Genomic DNA, 27,131 nt, shown 5'->3' on the forward strand with positions numbered 1-27,131 from the left:
ATCCAGAAAGAAGTGACTCTCTTCTTCAGCCTTTTTTTCTTTTTAGGTGCATCTTCAAATGTGTTTGTTGCATCAGTCACACTGCTCAATTGTCTTTTGGACAGATTTGCATTTAGACATAGCCTGAAGAGGAAACACAACTATTTTATGTGTCTTAATTTTTGGCCACATGAAAGCATATTACCATGTAATAACATACGAATATGAACTTCACTAACATAGATGACTTCTAGGTCCACAAAACATCTGAAAATGAATTATTATGATCAAACAAAGAAGTAAACTTTCCAAGGGCAGAAATTTTGCTGATGTATTTTTTTTAATAGAAAAATTTCATTGTAGGCAAACACTTATTAAAGCCATAATTATTGTAACAAATATGAAAAAACTCGGGTTATTCCTGCTTCAGCATTAAGTCTGGGCTGCCAAGAGCATGGATTTGTCCCTAACAGTGTGATGTCAGTAGTCAAAATCTTTCCAGTTTTTCCTTTCCCAAGCAGACACTACCTTTATGTTATCAATGAAAACATTTGGCTAACGACATCCCAAGCTTCAGCTCAGCATCAGGACTTGCTAGCTTGAAGAGCCTTCATCTGGTGCAGGCAGATTACCAGCTACACAATGAAATTCAGGTTCTGCAGCACTAAAAACCAATCCCATCCCATGAGGACATAATGCAAAAAGCCTAGTGAATTGCAGATATCCACCACATAGAACAGTCCTCCCACATTCTGTGGAAAGGCTCATATATTCCATGAGCTCCCCACTTGTGCATTTTCATTTCCTCCATTGCCTTTCATCCTCTTTAAAACCTATTTCTCCCACAGAGATAATATCATCTACACAGCTGTTCAAGTTGCCCTGGCCAGGGCTGGGAAGGCTCTACATGGTGGCACCAGCAGATGTGCCTGAAACTCCTGTGCCCTGGCAAAGCCATGCCAGCAGCTTTGCTATAAATTTTATATTTATATATATTTTTAATATATATCTATAGTTTATAATATATATTATATATTTATATACATATATGTAATATATATAAAATATATATAATTATATATAATTTTATATATAATATACATATAAAATTACATATATATATATATAATTATACATATATTATTATATATATAATTATAGCCATATGACTACATAAATTATACACATGATACTGTGCAATAAAAACAGCAATATGCTTCTCAGGCACCTCATATACAATTCCCAGGCACAAGCAGGATCAATAGAGCCTGCTCTGGTAGTTATGAAAACTACTGTCTTGCAACATAAATCACCTTCTCACCAAGGCATTAATAAGCTCATTTTTGCACTAGCTCTTTGGAGGCACCCTTAGGAGGAAGGCTTCTCCTCAGCAATAAAACAAATTTTGCAGATAATTCTGATCCTGCCAGCAATCAGATCCATCCTAGAGAGTGTTCCATAGATATCTGGCATCAATCTTTTTCTCCCTTTGGTTGCCTTTTCTTAAGCTTCCTTACGTGATGATAATGGTTATCATCAGCCCTTAGCCCTGAAACAAATGCTGGGTTTGTTTGGCTGTCCTGGCTCTGTCCAGCACAGGGTTAATTTTTGCAGTAGCCAGGAGAGAGCATGGCTGGGACATGGGAATTATTTTATATATATTATAATTTACATACAATTTATAATATGTAATATATATATTATATATTGTAATATTATATTATATATGTTATAATCTTATATATATATTTTTTTATATATATATATAAAAATAAAAATTCTACAGCACTCACACCACTGCAGGAGGCAGGGGAAGGGACTCTGTTCCATGGAGGAGGAGTTCATTATGGCCAAGAAAATGTGGAGGAGGGAGACATCAGTACCATCTATTATCAGGAATGTATAAATAATTCATTCTCCTATATCTTTTGTTAATAATGTTGTTGCTGTTACTGTTCATTTTCTTATCTCATGACTCCAGTAAATTTTTCTTATCTATACCCATCATCTTCACCTTTTGTGCTGCTAATTCTGAACTCCATTCCACCCCAGTGAGAATGGGGAAGGGAAGGAGTGAGAGAGAGCAAGGTGTGATTTGAGAGAGTCTTGGTGGAGGGTACTGAATTGGGAAAGCCATTCATAAACCACAACAGCCTTAATTTTCTATAACCCCTTATTCTAACCACTTAGGTCCCACCTGGATCCTCCACCTTCCACTACATACATATATAAATACACAATCACAGGTATCATTTCCATATCCATGGCCCTCCCTCCAAGGTGTCTGTGGAGCTCATTCAGTCCATGGCTGTGGGTTCTACCCACCCTGGATGTCTCCCAGGACAGGAGGGCTGCTGCCCCAGAGCTCAGGTTGGTGTGAGTGGAGCAGCCCATCCTCACTGCCCGTGGCAGCCATGGCACACAGGGACAGTGCCAGCAGCCAATATTATATGTACAGATCAACAGCACATTTTCTCATCCAAAAATCAAATCCCCTTGTGGTACACATTGTGTTTCCCTATCTCTCTGCCCTACCCACCAAGTGGACCCAAGTCCTTGAGCAAAAAGAATTCCTTGGAGGGGTTTGCCTTTGCTTGAGTTGCTCCAGTCTGGAGTCACCACCAGCATTCTTCCTGCAAGTACTGTCACTTTAGCAGAGTCCTGTAGTTGTTCAGGGGTGAACTCCCAAAGCTCTGGAGCAGAGAATTTCTCTAAATACCAGCCCAATTTCTCCAACATTCTATGACACTCGTGATTATTCCCCCTCAAGGCAGATCTCTGAATAACACTCCTAGAAATCTCTGTCCTGACTCTAAACACAGTACTGTAGATCATATTGAGAAAACATGGCAGACATAGCAACAAGAGCATACTTTACTTAACATCCAAATGAAATTACAAATTCTCAAAAGCTGTTTTAACAGGCCTGAAGGAGGAAAAGGGGGTGAAAAGCTGTTGAAAACACACCTTTTGCCTCCTTGGTTATCCAGTAAGACTGGCTCAGCAATTCTTTTCTTCTATATCAAAACTTGCTTCCATCTCTATTCCTTCATCAGTCTCTACATTCAAAAATCTTCCTGCCAAGCATCCATATCTGTGAGACTTCCTTGCCAAGCTTTCATCCTTCCCAACACCCACTGCAGAAGACCCTTGCGAGGGGCACATTAGGGAACAGACACAGGGATAGGCACCACATCCCCATGAACAAGCCAACACTGTGGCCAGTGCTCCACAACTCATACCACAGATGCTTACAGCAAATAAATCATCCACCAGCTCTGACTCTTGTTATTTCCACCCCTCCTGCCACACTTTAGCCACCAGTGAGGGCTGTCCTGGTTAGGGAATGGCACTGCCCAGCTCAGTGTCCCCTCTCCCAAAGCGCAGGCTGTTCCCTCTCCATCCCCCTTCCCGCTGTGGCAGGATAGAGTTGAGAACTGGAGGCACAAAAGATGAAGATCACAGGTACAGATAGGCACAATTTACTGGAATGAGTGGTGAGGTAAGAAAATGAACAGTATCAAGATCAATAGCAAAAGGTACCAAAAAAAATTATTCACGCAACAAGCTTGCTTTTCCTTGCACACATTTTCATGGCTCCAGCACACATACAAAAATGCTAATTCTTTTTTAATGCTCTTATTTCCCTGCAGATCTCTGTTTACATTAAGGAAAATATATCTACTTTTTTATATGCTAAAACAGTGAAACAAATTGCTCTGAAAAAGAAAGGGAAATCCTGCTGAGCATATAAATATATGGAAAGAGATGTGTACTCTTTACAAACTGGCAAAATCCCAAGTTTTGCAACAAGAAACGTAAAAAAGTAAGATTTCTGGAACTCTCAAGCAGGATAAAAAAACACAACCAATTATATTTCTGCCCTGAAGAAAGTTAGTAAAATATTCAAGCACACATAAAGCAAAGTAAGGTACTTGTCTGCTTTCATTATGATCAATAAAAATGGTCAGCTCATTAGCATATCATTAGCTACCCTGCTGTTTCCAAAGTGTTAAGACGTAGAAATATTAATTTACAAACATATAATATCCCAGAGTTCTGAGGCTCTGACTGCCTGCATAAAATAAGAATTTAAGATGGGGACTCCAATATAACTTCCTCCTTTTCCTATGTAGCTATAAACATATGTTTACCATCTGTGGAATAGTGGCAAGCAGCTGAGGTAAAAAACCAACAGCTGTAGGATAAAATAATACTATCAATTTCACTTCACACTGACAGCTCAGCTGCTGGAGAATGAAATGCACTGTAGGTTCAGAGCAACCCTCAGACTAACATTTAAGTCAAACGTTGGCTTTTACCTCTGTTTCACAATTAAAATTCCTAGCTCCTGTGCTGAAATAAGTTCAGTGTAATCGTCCTAGCTTGTTGGAAAACTGGGGACATCTCAGAAAACAGGCAAACTGTAAAATTGTCTTAGGAGCTGAGAGCTTCACATGGAAAGCGAGTGGGTGGTAAATCACCTTGGCAACAAATCCATGCCCAGATTGAGGATAGGCAGATTGGCCTCTTGCTGCTCTATGGACTCCTTTCACAACAAACACTCATACTGTGCCTTGTTAGCCAAAACTGGAATAGACATCAGGAACTTTCACCTTGTAAACAAGCTGTTTACAAACTGTCCACAGTTCCTACCAAATTTCATGTATATCATGTTTCATGAACCTAAGCCAACTGATTGGAAGCACCTTGTTGACTATTATTAATTTCCTTCCTCACATGCCATTTCATATCGCTTACCTTAAAGAAACCATGTTTCCTGTTTCTCTGTCCGAGCCATAAATTGCTTTCAGGTGTCAAATTTGTTTCTGGGGGATCAATGACACGTTCATAAATCCTGCAGAGGGAAGACATTGCATTTACTTGAATTTTCTCTCTCCTCGGAAAACTTCCTTGACAAAATCAGGTAACAATAAAAGATGAAAAACAGAACCAAAAATAAAACCCCTAAAATTTTTCATTAAACACAATATTTATTACCGATTGTGGTGAAGAAAGTATATTGCAACTTTAAAGTTAAAAAAAATTAAAATCACAAATGTATGAAGACTCCATAAAATTGAAACTCTCCTTGTGCAGCTGTGCAGCACTAGACTAAAGAAATAACAGCTCTAGAATCCACCACAGTAGGGCAAAAAGAAATAAAATAGGTCCATCTTAGACTAGGGATGTCTTTAAAAATCTACCCTAGAGAAAAAGTGCAATCACACACGAGATCCAACCAAATCGAACAGCCCCTTGAGGCCTTCAGACTGGTTAGAATTTTGAACAGACTTCACAAAAGAACTTTATGGCACTCCACTCCCCTCTTTTCCCCCTCTACATCTGTGCCATTCCTTGCACATAAAACTTTCTGCCCTTGTTACTGGATTTCCTCAGGCTGGGTGCTCACATGTGGTGCCTCTTCTGCACATCCACCTTGTGTCTGTCACCAGCACAGGTCTGGCACAGAATGGGACCTTTCAATGCAGGCCTGGTATCTAACAGCGACAGCAAGTGATATGAGGTCCATAACAACCTTTATGTACTGCATAAACTTGCACATGACTGCAACAATCTGCATACCAAATCTCTAATATTACCTGATGGAAAAATTGCTGTAACACAATTTAAAAATTAACGAAGTATTTGGAGTTCTAAACAGGTTTTGCTTGGGGTTTTGTTTGTTTATTTTTAGAAAAACTGTAATGAAGTTTCCTTAACAACTTTCCCAGGAACACAGACCGCTACAAGGACATCATTGTTCCAGAACATGAAAAATTCAAGGCCAGAGTTACTGATCCTGGGTTCTCATGTTGCTATGTCACATCAGAGGGAGCCATGAACTTCCTGCTTCATAACAAAAATAGCATGCTCAATAAGAATTATGGAGGAGATGATGAAATCTATTTCTATTACTGGCCAGTTTACAGGGAGTATGCATTGCTATGCAATGACAGCACTGTGACAGCCAAGGGAAGAGAGTCGGAGTCTGACATAACCCCTAGCTCAAAGAGGTGGAATTATCTGTGGTGAAAAAATTATCTGTGGTCAAATTGTTTTTCTTTCTTTAAAGCTATGGCTTTAAAACAAACCTGAAAAACAGCCACTAAAAAAACCAGAAGTGTCGCTGTAGGACACAAACACCACTGTTCTCAAGGTGAAGAAAAAAGGGAAGTTTATTTTCTGTCTCCAACATTTATAGTTTTCCAAGAGTGACAGTGAATTGGAGGGTGACAGTGCCACCTCTCCAATGACACTGGACAGACCACCAGTCCATCAACTTTCTCCTCCTCCATAAAGGGATGCAGAACAATCAGTTATTTACAGCAAGCGTGTGAGAAAGTTCACTACAAGAAAGTAAACATCAGAAGGCTTAGAAATCTTAAAAACCAGGGCGACACAGAAGTTGATCAACTGAACTTCCCTTCACACTTCCACTCCACGTGTTTCTGCCAGAGGCTCGCGTAGTGCAATCAGTGATTTTTCATGTTGCAGGTTGCCATGGCTATTGGGTTTGTACTGACTGCCATGGTGGCTTCTGTGAGAAGCTGCTAGAAACACCCCCATGTCTGGCACAGCCAGAAACACCCCCCCATGGCTGGCACAGCCAGAAACACCCCCCGTGTCTGGCACAGCCAGAAACACCCCCATGTCTGGCACAGCCAGAAACACCCCCCGTGTCTGGCACAGCCAGAAACACCCCCCGTGTCTGGCACAGCCAGAAACACCCCCCCATGGCTGGCACAGCCAGAAACACCCCCCTGTCTGGCACGGCCAGAAACACCCCCATGTCTGGCACAGCCAGAAACACCCCCATGGCTGGCACGGCCAGAAACACCCCCATGGCTGGCACAGCCAGAAACACCCCCATGTCTGGCACGGCCAGAAACACCCCCCGTGGCTGGCACAGCCAGAAACACCCCCCGTGTCTGGCACAGCCAGAAACACCCCCCGTGTCTGGCACAGCCAGAAACACCCCCCGTGTCTGGCACAGCCAGAAACACCCCCATGGCTGGCACAGCCAGAAACACCCCCATGGCTGGCACAGCCAGAAACACCCCCATGGCTGGCACGGCCAGAAACACCCCCCGTGGCTGGCACAGCCAGAAACACCCCCCGTGGCTGGCACGGCCAGAAACACCCCCATGGCTGGCACGGCCAGAAACACCCACCGTGGCTGGCACGGCCAGAAACACCCCCCATGGCTGGCACGGCCAGAAACACCCCCATGGCTGGCACGGCCAGAAACACCCCCCGTGGCTGGCACGGCCAGAAACACCCCCCGTGGCTGGCACAGCCAGAAACACCCCCCGTGGCTGGCACAGCCAGAAACACCCCCGTGGCTGGCACAGCCAGAAACACCCCCGTGGCTGGCACAGGCAGTGCCAGCTGCCTCCAGGATGGATCCGGCACTGGGCAAGGCTGAGTCCATCACTGATGGTGGCAGCACCTCTGGAATAACCCTTTGAGAAGGGAGGGAAGTCACTGAGCAACAGCAATTGCAGCCAGGGAGAGGACTGAGAACACAGAGGAGCAGCTCTGCAGAGAGCCAGGGCAGGGCAGGAGGAGGGACAGAAGATTCCATGGGGAGGCAGGTGCTCCCTGGAGCTGCATTCCCCATCCCCTCTGTGCCAGCTGTGGGGACCAGGCAGAGGAACGTCAGGAGTGACATAAGCACAGGGAGAAGAAAAGGGTGGGTGGAAGGGATTTGGTTTTACTTCTCATTGCCTTACTGTGATTTAACCAAACCAACTGAACTCATTTTCCCGAGTAGTCGGTTTTCAGCTGTAAAGGGTGAGTGATTTCTCCCTGCCCATACCTAGACCCACAAGCCTTTCATTATCTTCTTTTCTCCCTTGTCCAGTTGAGGAAAGCAGTAATGAAGTGGCTTTGTTGGGTGTCCAGCCAGTGTCAAATCCACCATATCACACTATCGGAAAATTCATTTATTTGCAGAGGCCTAGAATAACATCCCAGTATTAAAGAAATTCTAGAAAGATCTACAAAGTTATGTTAAAGTACAGAGTCCTATATCTCACCCACTTTTGCTTATCAAAAAAAAAGGAGGAAACCATTTGTCAAGATGAAATAGAAGCAATATATAACAAAACCAAAGTCTAACACTACTTATATTTTTTAAGAAACAACAAGAAACGTCCCAAACCTAAGAACAAAAAATATAAAAATTACAGCTTAAGAATGTGAGCATAGGAGTCAGACTTCTTGTAATATTCATAATTTCATTGCTAAAGTTTATTATAATTATCATCAGCCCTAACTCATCACATTTCATGCACATGATGCATTCAGAGCTCAAGGAAAATTCTATCTCTACTATTTAATTAGGTCTATCTATAAAATTACCACGCTGAGCTGTTTTACCTGCCCAAACAGCAGAGCAAGCTGATATTCTTTTAAAGCAGGTTCTAACAAGTGTCTCTGCCATAGTGTAGACAATATGCAGAAAATAGAGAATCTTTAAAATAATCATTGTATTCCTGAAAGGAGATATATTTCAATACTTGCATCCTAATACACACATACACATCTTGCTCTGCATAGAGGGAGAACTTCTCTAGAAATCAAGCTCTGTTGGACAAGGAGACAGCTCCCTTCCATGTACTCTATATGTAGCAATATGGTTGATTATAAATAAAACAAAGCAAAAAAAAAAAAGAATAAATAATATACCTTTCATGCTTACCCCTACAGATTAATCAATATAAATTATTTTTAGCATCTTTGTAATGTGTAAATACACAATGGTATAATGGTATATATCAAATATAGAATGGTAGAACAGTCAAATACCCTCATTCTATCCATGAGTAGACTGAAACACAGACAGATTAACCAAGATCACAAAGACAGTGTCTCTGCCCAAGATCTAAGCATTTAGACTGGGCATGACTGAAGCTGAACTGCCTCTCATACTGGGTCCCACTCCTTCTGGAACAAACATGACATGGAATTGTCTCTTGCAGTGAAGATGATTTCTTACACACAACTTTTATAAGCAGAAGTTAACACTTTATGTCCACTTTTGTGGAGATGCAGCTCTACATCATACATACAGTATTTGCCATGCCAGATGAATTTTTGAAACTGCTGAAATATTTAGCAGAACATGAAAATAAACTTTGAAAATAAACTAAATGTCTGCTCACATAAGGATACATCAGCCAATATGGACTGATCAGGAGGCACCACTGCCTAAAATTCTGAACCATAAAACAGACTGCAACTCACAGCCACTACAGAGCAGCACACCAAATCATGATATTTTCAAATTCTTCCGTGTCTAAAATACGAGTGGGTTACTAAACCAGGAACATTCCTTCTCCTGTTTGCAGGCTGGATATGAAAACCCTGAGATCAGCTCAGTTGGTTAGAGCATGATGCTTAACAACACCAAAGTTGAGGGCTTGATCCTCACACGGGCCATTCATTACAGAGCTGGACTCTGGTCCTTGGGGTCCCTTCCAACTCAGAATATTCTCTGAAATTTGTGAACACTCACAGCCCTGAACTGCATTAAACAGGCTTTGAGCAGAGATTTAGACTGTGAGGGTATAAAAGCCATGGGGTTCCTTTGTTTGGGATCCCTCCTCAAGAGGGAAGCTCTAAATTTCCATGTGGAGAACAGGTGTTGAATTCATCACACCCAATTTTAAATGTCTCAAAAGTTCATACCTACAGTGGAGCTAGTCCTCTAGACTCGTTTAATGAAGAGACATGAGTGTTTCTAGGGTGTGATTCATCTTACAGTAAATTATTCACTCTCTAAAGGCCCCTCCAACAGCTGCACAGGAGCCCTTCCTGACATCAGGGTGAATCATCAAAACAGATTTTTGCAATTCAAAGCCTGATGCTCAAAAATTACACTCTCCTGCAACCATTCATTACCCTGTATACATCCATCTGGATCTTCAGATCCTTTAAATACACTGAAGGGCATAGAAAACTTCTGTTCATGGCAGTCTTTGAAAGAAGCACCCTCAACTTGTGTAAAGAAAGGCAGAGAAGGCAGTTCCCTGTGTTCTGCATCAATCTTTTCCCTAATCAAATTTGCAGAGGTGTGGACCACCTTTGACCCTTGCTATCATCTCCAGCTGAGCCTGCAAAAACACAGTACACCTCTGAAATAGCAAATGAGGCCTCCAAACACAGCCCATTGTATAAAAACAATCAGCTACTTCAAAAAGTTTCTCCAACATGTTCTCTGAACCCACCTGCACAGAGAAATTGATTGCTTACATCAGTTCCTAGCGTTCAGATACAGTATTGGCATTTGTCTTTATCTCTATACTCCCACAGAGATTAAGAATTTATTTTTAAAATAAATACTAAGATATCTTTACATATTTCTCTTTCAGCCCATTTTCTATATGCTTCCCAATGAAAATGTGTCAATACCAATGTGATTGGATTTTCTTGATAGTGTTTACAGATAGGACACATTACTTGACATGTATTCAGTTCTGGAGCAACTTCAACTGAATTATTCATTCAGTTTCCAGTGTTTTGTTTCAGAAAAATAAACTTCCTGAGGGAAATTTTGATTTATTTTTTTGGTGCTATCTCCTCTGCCATAATATAGGAGTTCACAATCATTTAACAGAGGAAAGCAATCTAGATTAAAATCTTGGGGTATGAGGGAAACCTTTTCTTATTAAATTTTGAATATACAATAGTAACTGCCGACCATTTAATCAAGTTGTTGTTCAGCTTTGGGAGAAAAAAAAAATAGGTGTCCAGTAATAGCTTATGTCAGGTAAAAGCCTCAAGAGTGCATGCTCAGTTTACATTCTCTTCAAGGTCTGTCACCCAAATGATTTCATTGATTTTCCAGTATAATCACAGAGACAAAGTTAATGTACTCTATTTTTCGCTTTAATTATTCCAAATACAAATCCATCTAAATAAAATTCTGTTTAAAAATCTCTTTTTTTCATTCAATAAAAATTCAAAGTAACTAACAAATAGGAGCAAACTACACAAATGCAAGTGGAGATGGTCACAAGAGCACATTTTCACTGTCAGGTTTTGGGGGTTTACTCTCCACACATAATTGTGTAAGGGTGAATTCACAGAGATATTATCTGTCTGTACAGGACTTTTGTTAGAAAATATATTACACTCCTCAGTTTCCTACAAACTTATCCATTCATTTGGTCAGAATTTCTTAAGCACTAAGCTAAAACAAATCATTCTTATTGACCCAAAGCAGAGGATTGGACCCATTATATGACACAGCAGTGGCCTCACAAAGGGCAGAAATGCATCTGTCAGAGTTGCCTTTATGGCAACTTTCATCTGGAGAAAATCTACCTGAGGTAGATCCCAACACCTTCACAAACAAGGTCAATATTATGAACTTTACTTGCAAATGACAAAACAGATACAAATGGTTCCTGACAGTAACAGTGCAAAGAGTGCCTAAGCCCCAACAGCCTGTCTGCAAGGCTGCAATGTTTGCCCATCTTCATGTAACAAAAACAGCATTTCTGAAAGTGCGAAAAACCCAGAAAATAGGCTGACTCAGACTCTAAGCAGAAATAGAAATTTGGCTATTTGCTTAGGATTGTCACAAGTTATACAGAAAAAATAAATGCCAAACCATGAGGTCAGCTGTACCTTACATGTATGGATCCAGAGTAGGGCTTTTAGTGTCAAGACAGCTGGTTTGATACCCAAATAGTGATCCCATTTCTCAGCTTAGGCAACTGCTGCTTTTGACTAGGACACACTCATTTTCTTCAAAGCAGCTGGTGTGGTGCCCCATGCAGGATTTGTGACCTGTCTTGGTTTAAGGCAAATTTGGGAGAAAACCTCCCAAAGGGGCCCCTCCAGAAAGCAAACCCACACACACAGCCCCTCTCTCCCCAGCCAGGTCAGGGAGGATTCCTTGGAGAGAAGTGGAAAGAATCTGTTTGTTTAACAGGCACAGCAACCCCCAGCACACAGAATGAACAATACCAGGTGACACCACTCTGTCACCGCTCTGAAAAAGATGACAAATTCAGAAAGTCTCTCTTGGGGTGCTCGCTCTGTTCTCAGTCCCTCCAGTGCTGGGGCAGCTGCTGCCCAGAGCAGGCCCCAGCTAAACACCTGCCAGCTGATGGGAGATGGGAATTAATTCTTTGTTTTGCTTTGCTTTACCTGGTAAACTGTCTTTATGTCAACTTGCATCCTTCTGAATCCCTTCCCCATCCCACTGCAGAGGCAGCAGCTGTGTGCTGCTCAGATGCCTAACACCACTAAACCACACAGGAACCTTTTCCTTTTAGATAAAGCTGAGTTCAATAAATAGCATGTGGCTCCTGGCCCTGGCATTGCCCTTAAAACTTGTATATAATCCACAGGTAGCAGGAGCACACAAGAATATTTCTCAAAGGTTTTGGTGAACATGATAACTTTTTGCCACATTCAGCGGAACTTAAAGGTGGTGTCTAGGTCAAAAGAATTCTTCCTCTGAAGTGCTGAGGTGAATATCATCTGCATATACAGATTTTTTTTACAAAAATCAATGTGCTCAACTTCTATGGATTAATGTGAATTCAGGACTTTAAACATCTCCATACAGAGCTGAGAGCTACATAGATCAAATGCCACTTTTCAAACAGATATCTGACTCTCCAAAGGCATTTTAGCATCTCTTTATCACTTGTGAGCAACTATCACTACCTGGCTACCAGAGCAAAAACCACAAAGCAGGAGGGTTTTTATGATGCACACAAGTATCCACTACAGTCAAGGAGACAAATACACTTATTAAAAGAGGACAAAACTAAAACTCACAGGGTCCCTAAAAGACACCCTTTAACCTCAGCAAACTTTGAAGCTCAGGTTCTAAACCAGAACACTGAATAAAGCAAACTGTTAACAAGAAAGCTAAAAGCACAGCACACTCATTTGTTACCATACCAAGCATCATACCAAAAGCCCATCTCACATGAACCAAATGTTCAGAGTACATCCCAGATGCAAAATATCATCAAAACAAGTCTGAGCAATTAAAAGCAGATTCTAGAAATAAGAGGAAGAAATTAATTCAATGGGTTCTTTCAAGATATAAAAAGAAGAAAAGCTCCTCTCCCACAAATGAAACAAGAAACCCTTAGAGCAAGATATATCTGAGATAAAAACTGTATTAGAATATCTATGAAACAAGTAGTAGCCAATTAAGCCTATCTTACAATCAGAAAGCAAAAGAGGAAGAATACACATCAAAATGTGCACAAATAAGGTCTTGCAGCAAAATGAACCCCAAAATAAAATGCTATCAGAACAAAGAGGTAAAACTATGATTAAATGGCTAATGCCATCTCTATTTTGTCATGAATTAAAACCATGATTAAATGGCTAATGCCATCTCTATTTTGTCATAAAAATTAAAAAAAAAAAATCAAACTAAGATTGCTTTTGGGATTTGTCCCAAGGTGTTTATTGAGTAAGAACTGGCAGTTCTGAAACTGCTTCTATTCCACCTGCCTGCCACAGAGTGCTGGTCTCTGGCCCAAGACCTGCAGAACAGCGATCTTCACTCTGGCAGTTACAGAACCTGAGGCATGATAAGCTTTGGAGCAGCTCTTCTTCACAAAATATATGCAGCCTTTGTCTTTCCTTTTGTTTTCCCTTTGTCTCAGGCTCCTCTCAACCCCAAAGTTGATTTATCTAGTACAGTAAGATAGGTGCAATTGTGAAAAGAACGAGGCTTTTGATTTCAACTCTTTCTGCACTGCTACAAAAGCTAAATTTAAAAATCAGTCAATCCACAAGAAACCTTTTTACTAAACAGCTTCTTCCCCCTTCCAAAACCACATCTGCTGAGAAGTTAATTGCTTTACAGGGTATCTTGTCACAGGATCATCTCATCAAGGGGCTCATGTCATCACTGGAGGATTTGTATGTAATCATAAAATAACCTCATCCATATTCCAGAGCCAATTTGCTGCAGAGATGGAAGGCAAGTGCAGGCTGAGGATGGAGCTGTCCTGCCCCTGGTGCTGCCCCAGCTCTGTGCAAAGCCTCTCTGCTCTCCCTGGAGCTGCCACTCCTCTGGAACACCATGGCCTCATTCCCTGCTCCTCAGCTCTTCCTGCAGGTGCTTCCAATAACCCACATCTCCCTTTTCCCGTGGTGTTTTCCAACTGTCCAGTTTAGTCTTGGTTGTTTGAAAGACAACACTGCAGTCCCTCCACAAATAACTAATTGGCCGTGACTGGGGAGGTGTATGAAACAGACAGTAAACACAGAACAAGCCATTATATTGGTCCTAAAATTAAATTTAGATGGAAACTGCCAGCAGACAGGCAGAAAAGCACTCTGCAGGGACAGCACATTTCTCACAACATCTGACACACTGGGGAGGTGAAAGCATGGTTCTGCTCAAGTCAATGAGAGTTCTCACTGCAGCCTGCACTGGGGTGTTCCCCAGGGTACTGCATGGCACATCCTTCAGACAAGTTTAAGGTAAGGAGCTGGTGTGACAGAGAAAAATTCAGCTTGGGCTGAAAAACTCCAAGCTGCCTCAGCTAGCACAGTGGCAGTTATTAGTTATTTGCTTTCACTATTGATGTGCTGAAGAGGATGCCATTAAAACTGCAGCCCAATTAAAAGTGCAGCTTCCACTGATTCATTTACTGCCTGGTCTCAGACACAAGGACAAGTTACAGGACTGGCAAATGCATGTTACCTTACTCCTGTGCCAAGGATTAGGGTACCAACCTCCTCCTTATTGCTTCTTCCATGCATCCTTTCATTGGCAGGACAGATCACACAACAAGGATTCTTCATACCATTAAAATATTTAAAGTGGAAGAGGAAGCCACTTTAATGCAATATTTAAAATATTAAAATATTATATAAAATATTAAAATATTATATAAAAATATTTAAAGTGGAGGAGGAAGCTACTGCCCCAGAGCCCCCTTGGTGTTCCCCAGCCCTGCCACCTTCCACCCCTGAGCACCCCACATGGCTCCAGCTCCTCACAGCCAAGGCACAAATGTGACTGATCCTGCACCACTGCCCTTTAGAGAGCTGTCAGTTTTGTGTCACCCAGTCATGAAATAATGAGAACTATCAGGTTCTGGGGGTATTAGGAAATTCAATCAAGCAGACTCTACCTCCCTGCAGCCAGCTGGAGGATTTTGTCAAGACTGGATTCCTAAAATAATTACCTTGTGGGTAACAGTGCTAAACTGCCAAAGAAAGACACCTCAAGTACTAAAGCACTCCACAGAGCTCTGGGCTGGCTTCACAGCTCTCAGCAGCCTCAGCCTGGCTTGCTCAATCGCCCTCTCAAGCCCCACCACACTCAGGAGGTTTCAGATCTTTTGGAAAGGCTCTGCACTATTTGCTACATGAAGGCTCAGGTCTCCAGTCTGCTGTTGAATAGTTCAGAGGGGTTCTCACCTGTTCTTTGGCAAAGATCTAAAAGTATTTAACTAGAATTAAGCTATCATTTTCTCAATTCAGCTCCAATATTATCCTATGTGACTTGTAGTTCTAAACTCCAGAATTAAGCTAACCACTTCAAATGGAAGAGTTCATTTATTTCTTAGATCTCAGTTAATCTGTCTGGCTGGAGCAAGATAACTGTTTTTACAATCTGAAAGAAAAAAGCTCAAAACATTGGCTTTATCTGGCTGACTCTTAAATTACTATGATCACCCCTCTGTCCATATGACCCCCACATCAACAAATAAAAAAGAAATAGAGCCAAGTAACAGGAGACTTCTCCTGAAAAAAAATCATAGAAAAATTTCCAAGTACATTTCAAACAGTGCAAGCTAAATTTTCAGAGACTGCTCTTGTAACTAACCACACCAATTTAAAGACTTACTGCTTTATACGTGTCTATATGTATATTGGACCAATATACACATATTTGAGAATTTGGCAATACAACTAGTCACACACTTCTGGAAATTACTAAACCATCTGAGGCTTGCCAGTCTTGATTTAAGATCATTTCCCCTGCCATTATCCATCCTCTCACTCTGACACATCCAAAACATAAAAGTACAAGGAATGCAAGATGGCAATGGTAAAGCATAACACAATATTCCTGTCCTGTTGAAGCCACCAACCTGTCTACCAACATTGACAATTCACCAGAAAGCACCACAAGTCCCTGTGGCATTCACATTCTCTGAAAAATCCCTTCACCCAGGGATTTTTTCCTGAGAAGCCTCAGAGAAAAAGGAAAACAATAATTATCAGATTTGCTTCCCCTGTGTTGTGCTCATGTGGAATGTGTTTGGAGATTGTTAACCCACAGGTGACTGTTTCATTGGTTTCATCTGAGCTGTTTTCACTCTTTGGCCAATCAGGGCCAAGCTGTGTTGGGGCTCTGGAGAGAGCCAGGAGTTTTCATTATTATCTTTTTAGCCTTTGTAAGTATCCTTTCTGTATTCTTTAGTATAGTTTACTATAGCATTCTTTAATATAATATAATATCATAAAATAATAAATTAGCCTTCTGAGAACATGGAGGCAGATCCATCATTCCTTCTTTCATCGGGGCACCCCTCAAACACAATAAGTCCCCAGTTCTGACTGGGGGAGGGGGGACCAAAACCATTGCTGAATTTATATTGAGCAGTTTATTGGGATTTGCAGGGACCAAACTCTGCCCCGAGCTCCTATGGAAGACCCTTAATCAAACTCCTGGAGAAGATTCTGCTCCTCTCCTGACACCAGCAGCGGCTGGAGCAGCTCCCACAAGGAGCCCAAAGCAGATTCCATGCTGAGCAGGAGCTTGTGAGGCTTCTCTGCTGAAGCTCAGTGCCCAGGTACCTGTGCAGGTGATTTCTGCCTCCTGGGGGTGGCCAAAGGGTCTAAGACAGGTAGGAACAGATAACAGATGTGGATTGGGATTGTTACCTTTTTTTCCTCTAGTACTTTTTCAGCACTTTCATAAATACTGATGCGTTCTCACAAATCTCTCAATGCAGTATACAAAGGAGTTCAAATTATTTTGGGGGGATTAAAAATAAATTTTCATCGTAATTGAGGGCTGGATTAAAACAGATGATTCAGTCTTTGGTCACACCCATGCCACCATTCTGCTGATGCACTAGCTATTCAGTGAAAAACCCTAGCTATTTAAAAGCTCCTTTAAAAAGAAAATAATGCTGACTGTATCCTCAACATTTCCTTGCAGCTAACTGCAGTACTGCGATGATAGAGACTGATGGCAGCTGATGTGGTGTGCCAGCTGCAGATCTCCCTCATGCTAAGCAATTCACAGCCTTTCTGCCAAACAGAAGAAAAACCTCGTGGGTGACAATGAACCAGCCCACAACACCACAGTTCTGAAGCTGGGGGCACCCATGATGCACAATTACACCACTCTGCCCAAGTTGCCATTTCTCTGACAGCTTTTGCTACAGCAGAGAAGAGAGCAGAGAAGCAATCTGGGTCACAAACTCATATTCAAATAGTGAGACTAAATTACCTAGCTGCACAGCACTGTCACCACACCATTTTCTCTCTCAAGAGAAAGTGTTTTACAGTAACTAAAGCAGCAAATCCCTCTTTTAAATACATCCCTTAACCTTCTTTAAATTTATTACGCCTTAATTAAAGTCACAGAACTTTGTTTAGATCAGTTGAAAACCTCAGGTTGGCAGCCAGAATATCTAATTTATAAGAACTCGGACGTCTTGGATTCCCATCTTTGGAGGATGTTACTTTAATTTATTTATTTTTCCAATTAAAAAGTTCTCACTGCTCATGCATTTTTTATTCCCTAATGCGCTGTTCTAACATAAAAGAAGCAGACAACGTGTTTTTTCAGTTGGAGACTACTTCCAAGCCTGCTCCAGTTTTATAATCTATTCTCTTATGCTCTTACCAACCCCCTCCATCAAACAGCTAAGATATCCATCAAAAACACAGGCTGTATTCACAGCAAAAGGCACTCCAGCACAGATTTTCACTGGAAGAACATTAATTTTTTCATCAAAACACCTTTCTCTCCCTTGTATGCCCACAGAGTTCAAGTAAAGGAAGATGGATATTGTTTGAATAGGTGAGTACCTTTGTAGCAATATGGCTGATGATAAATAAAACAAAAAACAAGAATAAATAAAATACTTTTCAGGCTTATCCCTCCAGATTAATCAGCTACACTGAGAACAACTTAGAATTTCTATTTTCCAAATAGATTTTCAAGAAATAAATTTTGATACAGTACCTGCCACCTCCTAAATTGTAGGTTCCATGCTATTCCCTCACTCTTCTCAACACCATTAAATGCAACATATTTCTGTGCTGTTACTGCCACAGGGGACAAACATCTCAGTGGACAGTCAGGTGCCATGGGAAACTATACAGACTCTACAGCTAAAATTCCCAGAGAACACAAACATCAGATATTGCAGGATTTGACAGCCTCTTGAGGTTGCAAATCTCCTGACAGCACAGGTATGAACAGAGGCCCAAGCTGAGAAAAAGCATGGCAGAGTTAATTTGATCATACTCACATTAATAGAAATATCTATTAGTACTACTGGTTATTTAAGGACAATGATGCAGTTGCTCTAGCTGAATCAAACATTCACCAGAAAATCCTTGACAACCCCTTTTTGCCTAGAGCAGGGAGGCACAGATCCTACCAAAGGCAGCAAAGTTAATTTCCATGTCACTTTGAGCACAGGTTTTACTTGTGCATCAGTAGGACATTCATAATTAACGCGGTCTTTTCATTTTTCTAAGCCTTCAGAACCTTACTAGACTGTGAAATGCATGTTAGCAAGGGCATCCACGGCTTCTCATGTCAGTTTTCTGAGACACCCCTGGCTAGCACAGAAGCTCTTCAAGTCAGTCAGGAGAGTCCAGTGATGCTCAGCAGGTTTGTAGCCTGGACTCCAAGGTATCTTTTTTCTGTCCCATGGAAATGGGCTGAGAAATCTGAGGCTGTTCAGCCTTGGGAAAGCTCCTCGCTCAGATGACCTTCCAGCACCTTCCAGTTCCTAAAGGGGCCACAAGAGAACTGGAGAGGGACTTTGGACAAGGAAACAAAGTGACAGGACAAGGGAAAATGGCTTCAGATCAAAGTGAGGTGGGTTTAGATTAGATAAATAAGAAAAAATTCTTCACTGTGAGGAGCTGTGGCTGCCCCATCCATGAAGTGTTAAGGCCAGCCTGGATGGGGCTTGGAGCCACCTGGGACAGTGGAAGGTGTCCCTGCCCATGGCAGGGGGTTGGAACAAGACCATCTTTAAAGGCCCTTCCAACCCAAACCATTCTATGATTTCTGAGCCAGCAGTCCCCAAGCTCTAACATCAAACTCAGCTGCAATTCCCACTCCTTGTTCTTGAAGGGGCACTAAAAGGAGCCAGTGAGAAGCAGCAGGAGCTGATTTCAAAAGGAGCTGTACTTGGGCAAATAAACCTCCTTTGATACACATGCTTCCCCCTCTACATGGCATCTCATTAGAACAGGGACAACTGCACTGTTTTAAAGGTGATGCTTTAAAGCACTACAGGTCTTTGCTATTTCCCAAGTACTTTTTTCCCTAGCCTACCAAGGTCTGAAAAACAAAGCTGGCTTTGAATTGAATCCAAAAGATAATCAAGTACAAATGTCAAAGCAATTTCACAAATCAGAGTAATGTGGGTGATAGGGCTGGGAAGTGGAAAAGGAGATTTGACTATCTGTTTATAAATTAAAGGCTTCTTCTCCAATGCTTTCTGATCAGCTGCAGTTCTTGGAGGCCAGAGTATCACAGTATGAATCCAGTAGCAGAACTAGGATGTGACTGGATATTTTTCCCAATGCCAACACTTGCAATGCACTCTGAGGTACAGATTAACTTAGGTAACACTGCATTCACAAATCCTTTGCTCACAATAGCCTTCCAAATATATAACACATTACCACAGTCCTAAACAAAAGAAATAATACATTTATGCAAATTCAGCCAAGTCTGTAAGGAAACCATGATGCCAGCCCCTAAAAAAATACAAGTCATTAATTCTGGCAGTCAGGTTTTGTTTTCTTTTCCCTTTTTGTTTTGCTGGCAAACAAAGTAAACAAAAAGCTGAGAACTTTAACTAGATAGGTACACAGGAAGCTAAATTCTTGTTCTGATGACTGAAACCTCTGCAGGAGGTGGGACAGGTGAATATACTGACTGCACTCATATCCTGGTTCCTCCTGTTCATTCAAGTCTGCAAATGCATCACTTCTCATTGTGAACCAGCCTAAACCAGTGACATTTACAGGGAGAGTCCACAGCTCTTCACATGGGACTGGGCTCACACTTCCAGCTGAGCTTCCCTAACACTAACATGAAGAAGGCTGAGGGTTTCCAGTACTGCTCAGAAGTACCCCCATTGACTTGCTCTTCATTTTCAAAGCTTTGACATTTATTGCACTGTCATGAGAAAATGCCATGATAAAAAAGATGTTGACTCCTTTTCTGAGTGCAAATATAAAGGGTTTTAAGATTAAATCAAAGTAACACCCACATTCACAAAATTCTCTAATTAATTGAACAGTGATGCTTCAGCTGACTCAGGAACTTAGACTTCCTGGCTTTTTTCCCTATCTCATTTAAACTTCCACTATGATCTGTCCTCAAGTCATGCTTTCAGAACTACTTCCATTACTCTTCCACAGGAGGTGTCATAAAGCACCACAATACATAAAATACACCACAATGCACAGCCAAACACAGACACCTTGGTGTGGATTTATGCTGTGAGCAACCTGAGGATGTAGCACCTTAAGGGACACGGGTGGATGGATCAGCCCTGTTTAGGGCTACCTGACAGAGATGGCTGGACACATTTGTCACCTCATATGACAGCACAGCTCACTCCATAATTGTATTTATCTATTTGTGCTTGTTACTGTAAAGAAAATCAGGTCACAACCATGGCTCTCTGCAGTTCTCCTGTCCCTGGAAAGAATTCTACACCAGTCATTTTGCATTGTCTTCATTTTAAATGCTGTACAAGAAAGCAGCCAGCTAAACAATCTGCTAAAAAGGGTCTTCCCAAAACACATTTGCTGTTTAAAACAAAAAAAAAAATCAAAGTAGATAACAAAAAACCTGTCCCAAAACCCAGTATATCAATAAACAAAGAAAAAAAGCATTCTGTTGAAAGCAAAGAAATAGTATAACAGATAAATAATGGGAATATAAATAAATCAAATGACTGAAATTAAGAGAATCTTTGCAAACTGTAGATTTCATGCCTCAATGAACTTAAAATTACTCTCAGCATTTAATTGCTTCTAAGGTCCAAATAAGGTCCAATAAGAAACACTCCTTCAGATTAGATTTTTCAGTAGTTAATGGAGTTGCAGAAAATGGTTGTAACATCCTCTCAAAACAGTATCTCATAATTACTTGGGTCAAACTTCAAACTTTTTCAAATGTTCCTTTAACTCCTATAATACTCATCTAGCTTTATTCTGCCTGTCTTTACAAAATGAAGACTTCCAAAAACATATCTGCTATCATAACCCAATCATTTTATGTGCCATGATCCCAAAATGCATATGCTGATCCTCTCACTGAATGTGAAGGGTTTTTTTTCCCCTTCATTTTGGTGCAATAAGATACAACAGTAATGGTTTGTTTTCCTCATTCATAAAGACAATCATCAAATCCCAATTTCAAGCTCTCTGAATTTCTTCCTCATCAGTTGCTAAGTCTGAAGCCTACAATACATTGTGAGATCAAGTCCCAAGGCAAGAGAGATTCTAGGTTTGCTGATTTTCATTCTCTGAAATCCTGGCCATATGCCATCTCACAGCCTCCACAACTTCTAATGGAAAAGACAGAATATCCTTCAGAAAACAAAAAACTCTGGTTCCAGTCATGCAAAAAGAAGCTTCCAGGTTTCTCAGAAGTTTCCAAATGCAGCAGCACATGGAAAAATCAGTAAAAGCTACATTGTCTGATTATGCAAAAGAAAATAAAAGTGTTTCTGATGCATCTATCTATCCTTCAGGCTCTCAGGTATGCTGAGTGAAGCAGCTCACAACAGAACAGACTGCACACCCATCCATCACACTTAAATGCAATCACTGGCAAACATAACTGCTCAGCTACTGCCTAAACTACAGAGATGCATTTAATACTCCCCCATCAGCAATCAACCTTTTCCACATTTGTTCATAATCACAATGAATTGTTCCATTTTAATACTTTGTTTTCCTTCTCTTATCCCACGGCAGTTTAGCATGCTTCTGAATGAGACATTTTCCAATTAGATTCCCATAACTAGAGATTACTTTTCAAAGAATTCCAGATGACAGAAAGTGTTTGCTTACCTGTTGCAGTCCACGTGGAGCAGCAGGTGGGAGGCACTGAGGGACACAGCGATCCTGTGCCACTGCCCATCTGCCAGGCGGTAGGGGAACACCTCTGTCCTCATCTTCCCGTGGAACCTGTAGTGGTACCTGATCTCATCCCGCAGGCCACTGCTCTCCAGCTCAAAATAGCTGCATTGAAAACATGGAGAATCAGTTCCACTTCTGGGAAGTGCCCTCTGAAAGAGACTGTCGCTTTCTTCTGAACTGATAGGGCTTCTTTAAACAAATACCACAATCTAAAGAGGTTACTCAGCATGCAGTAGCTACTAATTAATTTTTTTTAAAAGGAGCAGAGAGACAAGGCCATACATTCAGAGCATACAAAACCAGCAATACTAATTACTGAAAACAGCTCCAAGTACCACTTGTTAGCCAAGGAAACTGAAGTCCTCTTTTCACCCATAGAAAAGTACAAGAAACCAAGCCTTATTCTTTTCACCAAAATATTTTGTATGCCTGCAGGCTTTGAAAGAAATGAAAAATAAAGAACGGTACATATATCACTACCACAAACAAATAAAAAGCCATTAAGGTAAGAAACCACCAGGTAATCATTAAATTTGTATTTACTACTTGGAAATCCAGTTAAAAAACCACAACTGTTTATTTTTAGGACTCCCCTACATGCAATTGTGCTTAACTCATTTTCTGACTTTTATTGTTACTGCCGTGATCGTTCAGCTTTACAAGGAAAGGACAAAACCTCTTGGCTGGATTAGGTGTCTCCACATCAGGCACAAACCATCCAAGAATCAAAACCTTCACAGAGCTGTCAGACTCACAGGAGGGCTAATGAAGTGTGGGGTTATTAACTGGCTTCACAGGGATGTGGGGGGAGCCAGTTCTTTCTCCAGGATGAATTTATACACTGACAGTATAAATAGTGAAGTCTTCTCTTGGACCTCCCCAAGTATTTGCATCATATCAAATCTTTTTCCTGCTAAAATGAAGCTGTGTCTACAGAAACAGGTGATGCAGACCTCCCTCCATGGTAGAAATAGCTCTACAAGAAAGTGAAGATGTCAGATTGTCCAGCCAGTCCTTTGCCCCATCTGCCTCCACAGTGTTTTGTTTTTCCCTGTCGGCCAGCACCAATTTAACATGGCATTTGAGAGATAGGTGCTGATTTGGGGTAGGATGGGAAAAATTACAGTAACGAAATCCACTGCCAAAAAATAAATGTAACACAAACCAATAAATATTGGAGTGCCAATTTTCATTTTCCCACAAGCCTTTCACAGACTGCTTGGCCCTACCAGCCTATGTGCACAAGCATTACATGGGGGCTGTACACTTCTTCAAGATTAGATCTTACCAGTGAAGCTGAGGGTTTCCAACATAACTGGGAAACAGAGTTTCTTGGGAGGAAACTTAGGTGATAAAACACATGTGCAAGACATGACAACAGGCTGGGAAAGGGAACACAAAGACAGTAAGTCTTCACCAAATGTGAAATTCAAGCCCTCCTCCATACTGCCTTGTCACTGTATTTTTCATGCAACATAAAAGCATTATTGGGTCATATGAATCAAAGGCTCGAGTGACAAAGTAAAACACACAAGGAGGTAAAGGTAAAACCAATGCTGAATAAAAACACAGCAGGCATAGGTAGCAACAAAATGCATGCAGTACAGAGTGGAGAAAAAGGCTGCTGTTGTGAAAGAATGGTACAAGGAGAGCAGAAAAGGAGGGGTTTTCTAAATACTAGGGCAGAATGTTGATTAACTACAGCCAACACCCATTAAAATACCTAAATTACATTCACAGGAAATCTGGGGAAGATTTATTATTTCGATGCTCAGTAACAACATTGCCAATGTGCAGAAGATGCTGCTGCTGGTGTTCCCAAGCAAGAAAAGCACTATAAAAGTACTGTCAGTGATGTCATACTTAAACATTTTGTAACTTCTATCTGCTGTCACAGCACAAAAGGAAGTGAGACAGGAAACTGAAAAAAAATTAAAATGAGGGAGAAGTACAAAACATTCACACACAAAGTATTTGTATGTATATACATAGAGATATGTGGCTGATCACAGAGGCTTAAGAGCCCAAAAACAAGACAATCTCCTGTTGCAGGAAGCAAATTGCTTCGTGGGGTCATTCTTCATAATCTCCAACAGCCACAGAGCTGATCGCTCACCACACAATGATTTCTTTGTTAATGTAAAGGAAACAGTGCAGCCCTGGAAAGGTCAGTCAGATACTGCACTTAATCACATCAGTGCTCTATTATTTGTACAGCACAGGGAATTACAAAGCTTCTCACCTGACAAGCTTTAGTGTCAATAGTTAGCTCAGGACTGAGAGCAGCTTGTTGCTTAAGAATCGAGCTTCTTGTCAGCCTCCTGACTAATTTATATAGTACAGAACAGATTACTTAAAATTTCATGTAATAGCTAGTGCTAACATTTTTATATATGTGCGCCTAATGCTGGAAGTGCCACGGGACTGTATTAAACACCATGGTTTAGCTCTTCAGTGGCAGGAAAAGGAAGGTGACAGTAGACAAATTCTGCACCTTTTCTTCACTAGCCTTCAACAAGTGCAAATCACAAACAGTTACACTCAGAGAGACATCAGTGAACAGCAGCCAACATAAGCCCAACAGCAGAAACCCCAACACATATCTCTCTCTCTTGTATTTAAAAAACTAAAGCAATGCAAACCAACACTCTTGTGTTGATTTTTTTTAAAGATGCAGAAATTCACACTGAGACCTTGATTACACAAACACTTCACAATGTTCTGGGTTCAGAAGTTGTCTTTTCTCTACCAGAATAGAAGTCACGTGCAAACAGTTTTCTCCTTTTTTATCTCCTTCCACTAGGCTCAGGGGGAAAGAAGCCTCCTCCAAAGCAATGGCACAAAGGCCACCATTCACAGTGCACCTGCTCTGCTTCAGAGCTCTAATCTGCAAATTGGGGAATGGAAGACAAATGAGGGGAAAAACAAACTCAGGCAAGTAATCATCAACCGGTGAGAAAATAATTAGTAAACACAGAGGAAATAAATGGATTTTTTTTAATCACTATCTCATCTTCAACTTCAAATGTCATTGTACATTTTTTTATCCATGATAAAACAACAGATAGAAATGGGGAGGGAGCAAAATTAATAGAAGGTACCATAGAAGAGACAGGAAAACTGACTGATCTCTACCAGGTGTTTTGAAGGTACTTTCCAGTATTTTGTCAGGAATTACATGAAAACAGAGGATTGGAATGAATCAGCATTCCTGGAAAGACTGCAACACCTGGGACCATCTGAATCTGAACATATGTATCATGGTTCAGTGTGAACTTCCAATGCTGCCATGAAATCCACACCAAAAGCCCAAGAAAGGTCCCTGAGAACTGCGACAATCTCTGATTGTGCATCACACCTGCACGCAGCCTGTGTCAGCCTGCCCCACAGTGAGGGCGCTGCCACCCTCCTCCAGACCTTTTTCAGAGAAAAAAGGTGTGACATAGTAATCTCCTTGTCAACTTCTTAGCACTGAGTGATGGTTCCTTGTGTTATTTGTTATTTCTCAGCAACAATTTATACTTTCATATATTTTAAATAAGGCGTGATCAGAAGTTAACATGTATTTTGACAGATGAAATTCTCAGAACACACGTATTAAGAAAGCTTGATTTTTATGGAACAGCAATACAATTTGACCTTGGCTGAAATTCTCCCACTAGTAGAATTTCCCTGTTTGCTAAGCATGTAAATTACTGCTGGCTTCTTTCGTACAATTATAGAATTCAAATGCTTTTTATAGGTCTATCTGCAGTCTCTCATTCAAACCCCAATGTATAAGAGAAAAACACTGCTAAATTCAGACTGATTTTATGCACATCAAAAAAAGTTGGGATATTTTAAGGTCATACAATGTGCTTTCTGTGAAGGACAGTATTATTTCACAATTGATTCAAGATACTTTACAATTCTTTCTGCCAGTTTTTGCAATCCCTACGTACCTCACACAAAACTATTGTTTGGAGAGGATAAAGCTTGACACAGGTACATTTAATGACAATTTTTTTCTTCCCCCTTTCTTTTAGTCACCACCACAGTGAATAAACTGTACATTTGACTGCTCATTTCACTTCCAGATCAGGAGAGAAAGGTACACTTTCAGTTGTAAACACCTCCTGTGGATGTAATGACCAAAAAATATGGAAAAGTCACTACCAACATTAATAAGTGTGACTGTGTTTGCAGGGGTCTGAGGATGAGGGAAGAGACGAGGATCTGACTCCATGTTTCAGAAGGCTGATTTATTATTTTATTATGTATATTATATTAAAACTATACTAAAAGAATAGAAGAAAGGATTTCATTAGAAAGCCAGCTAAGAATAGAAAAGAATGATAACAAAGCCTTGTGGCTTGGACAGAGAGTCTGAGCCAGCTGACTGTGATTGGCCATTAATTAGAAACAACCACATGAGACCAATCACAGCTGCACCTGTTGCATTCCACAGCAGCAGATAATCAATGTTTACATTTTGTTCCTGAGGCCTCTCAGTTTCTCAGAAGGAAAAATCCTAAGGAAAGGATTTTTCATAAAAGATGTCTGTGACAAATAGGAGTATGTACAAAACCTGAAGCAGAAAACGCAATTTCTATAAAGTGAGTTGGCCTAACCCACCATCTGCATTAAAGAAACAGATTCACCTATTTACCATCTCAACCCACAGAAGAGATCTTACCCTGTGGCAAACACCACCACATTTCATTCAGGGATTTCACTGCTGTTAGATGATGCAAGTGGCCAAAGGAACGACAGCCCACAGACTATGGATCCCAAGGTAG

General features: G+C 41.0%; 1 protein-coding gene across 2 annotated transcripts in view; it reads right to left on the reverse strand.

Moving 5' to 3' along the window:
- NELL1 (neural EGFL like 1) overlaps nucleotides 1-27,131 on the reverse strand; it is a 278,091-nt gene that overhangs the window by 216,123 nt on the left and 34,837 nt on the right. For both annotated transcript variants that reach the window (XM_059474163.1, XM_059474162.1), the window contains exons 4-5: nucleotides 22,285-22,455; nucleotides 4,741-4,837 (exon numbers count right to left, since the gene is read on the reverse strand). In XM_059474163.1, the coding sequence (XP_059330146.1) occupies nucleotides 4,741-4,837; nucleotides 22,285-22,455 (268 nt within the window). The remainder of the gene's footprint in view (nucleotides 1-4,740; nucleotides 4,838-22,284; nucleotides 22,456-27,131) is intronic.

The sequence above is a fragment of the Ammospiza nelsoni genome, chromosome 6, assembly GCF_027579445.1.
Source record: "Ammospiza nelsoni isolate bAmmNel1 chromosome 6, bAmmNel1.pri, whole genome shotgun sequence".
Taxonomy (NCBI): Eukaryota; Metazoa; Chordata; class Aves; order Passeriformes; family Passerellidae; genus Ammospiza; species Ammospiza nelsoni.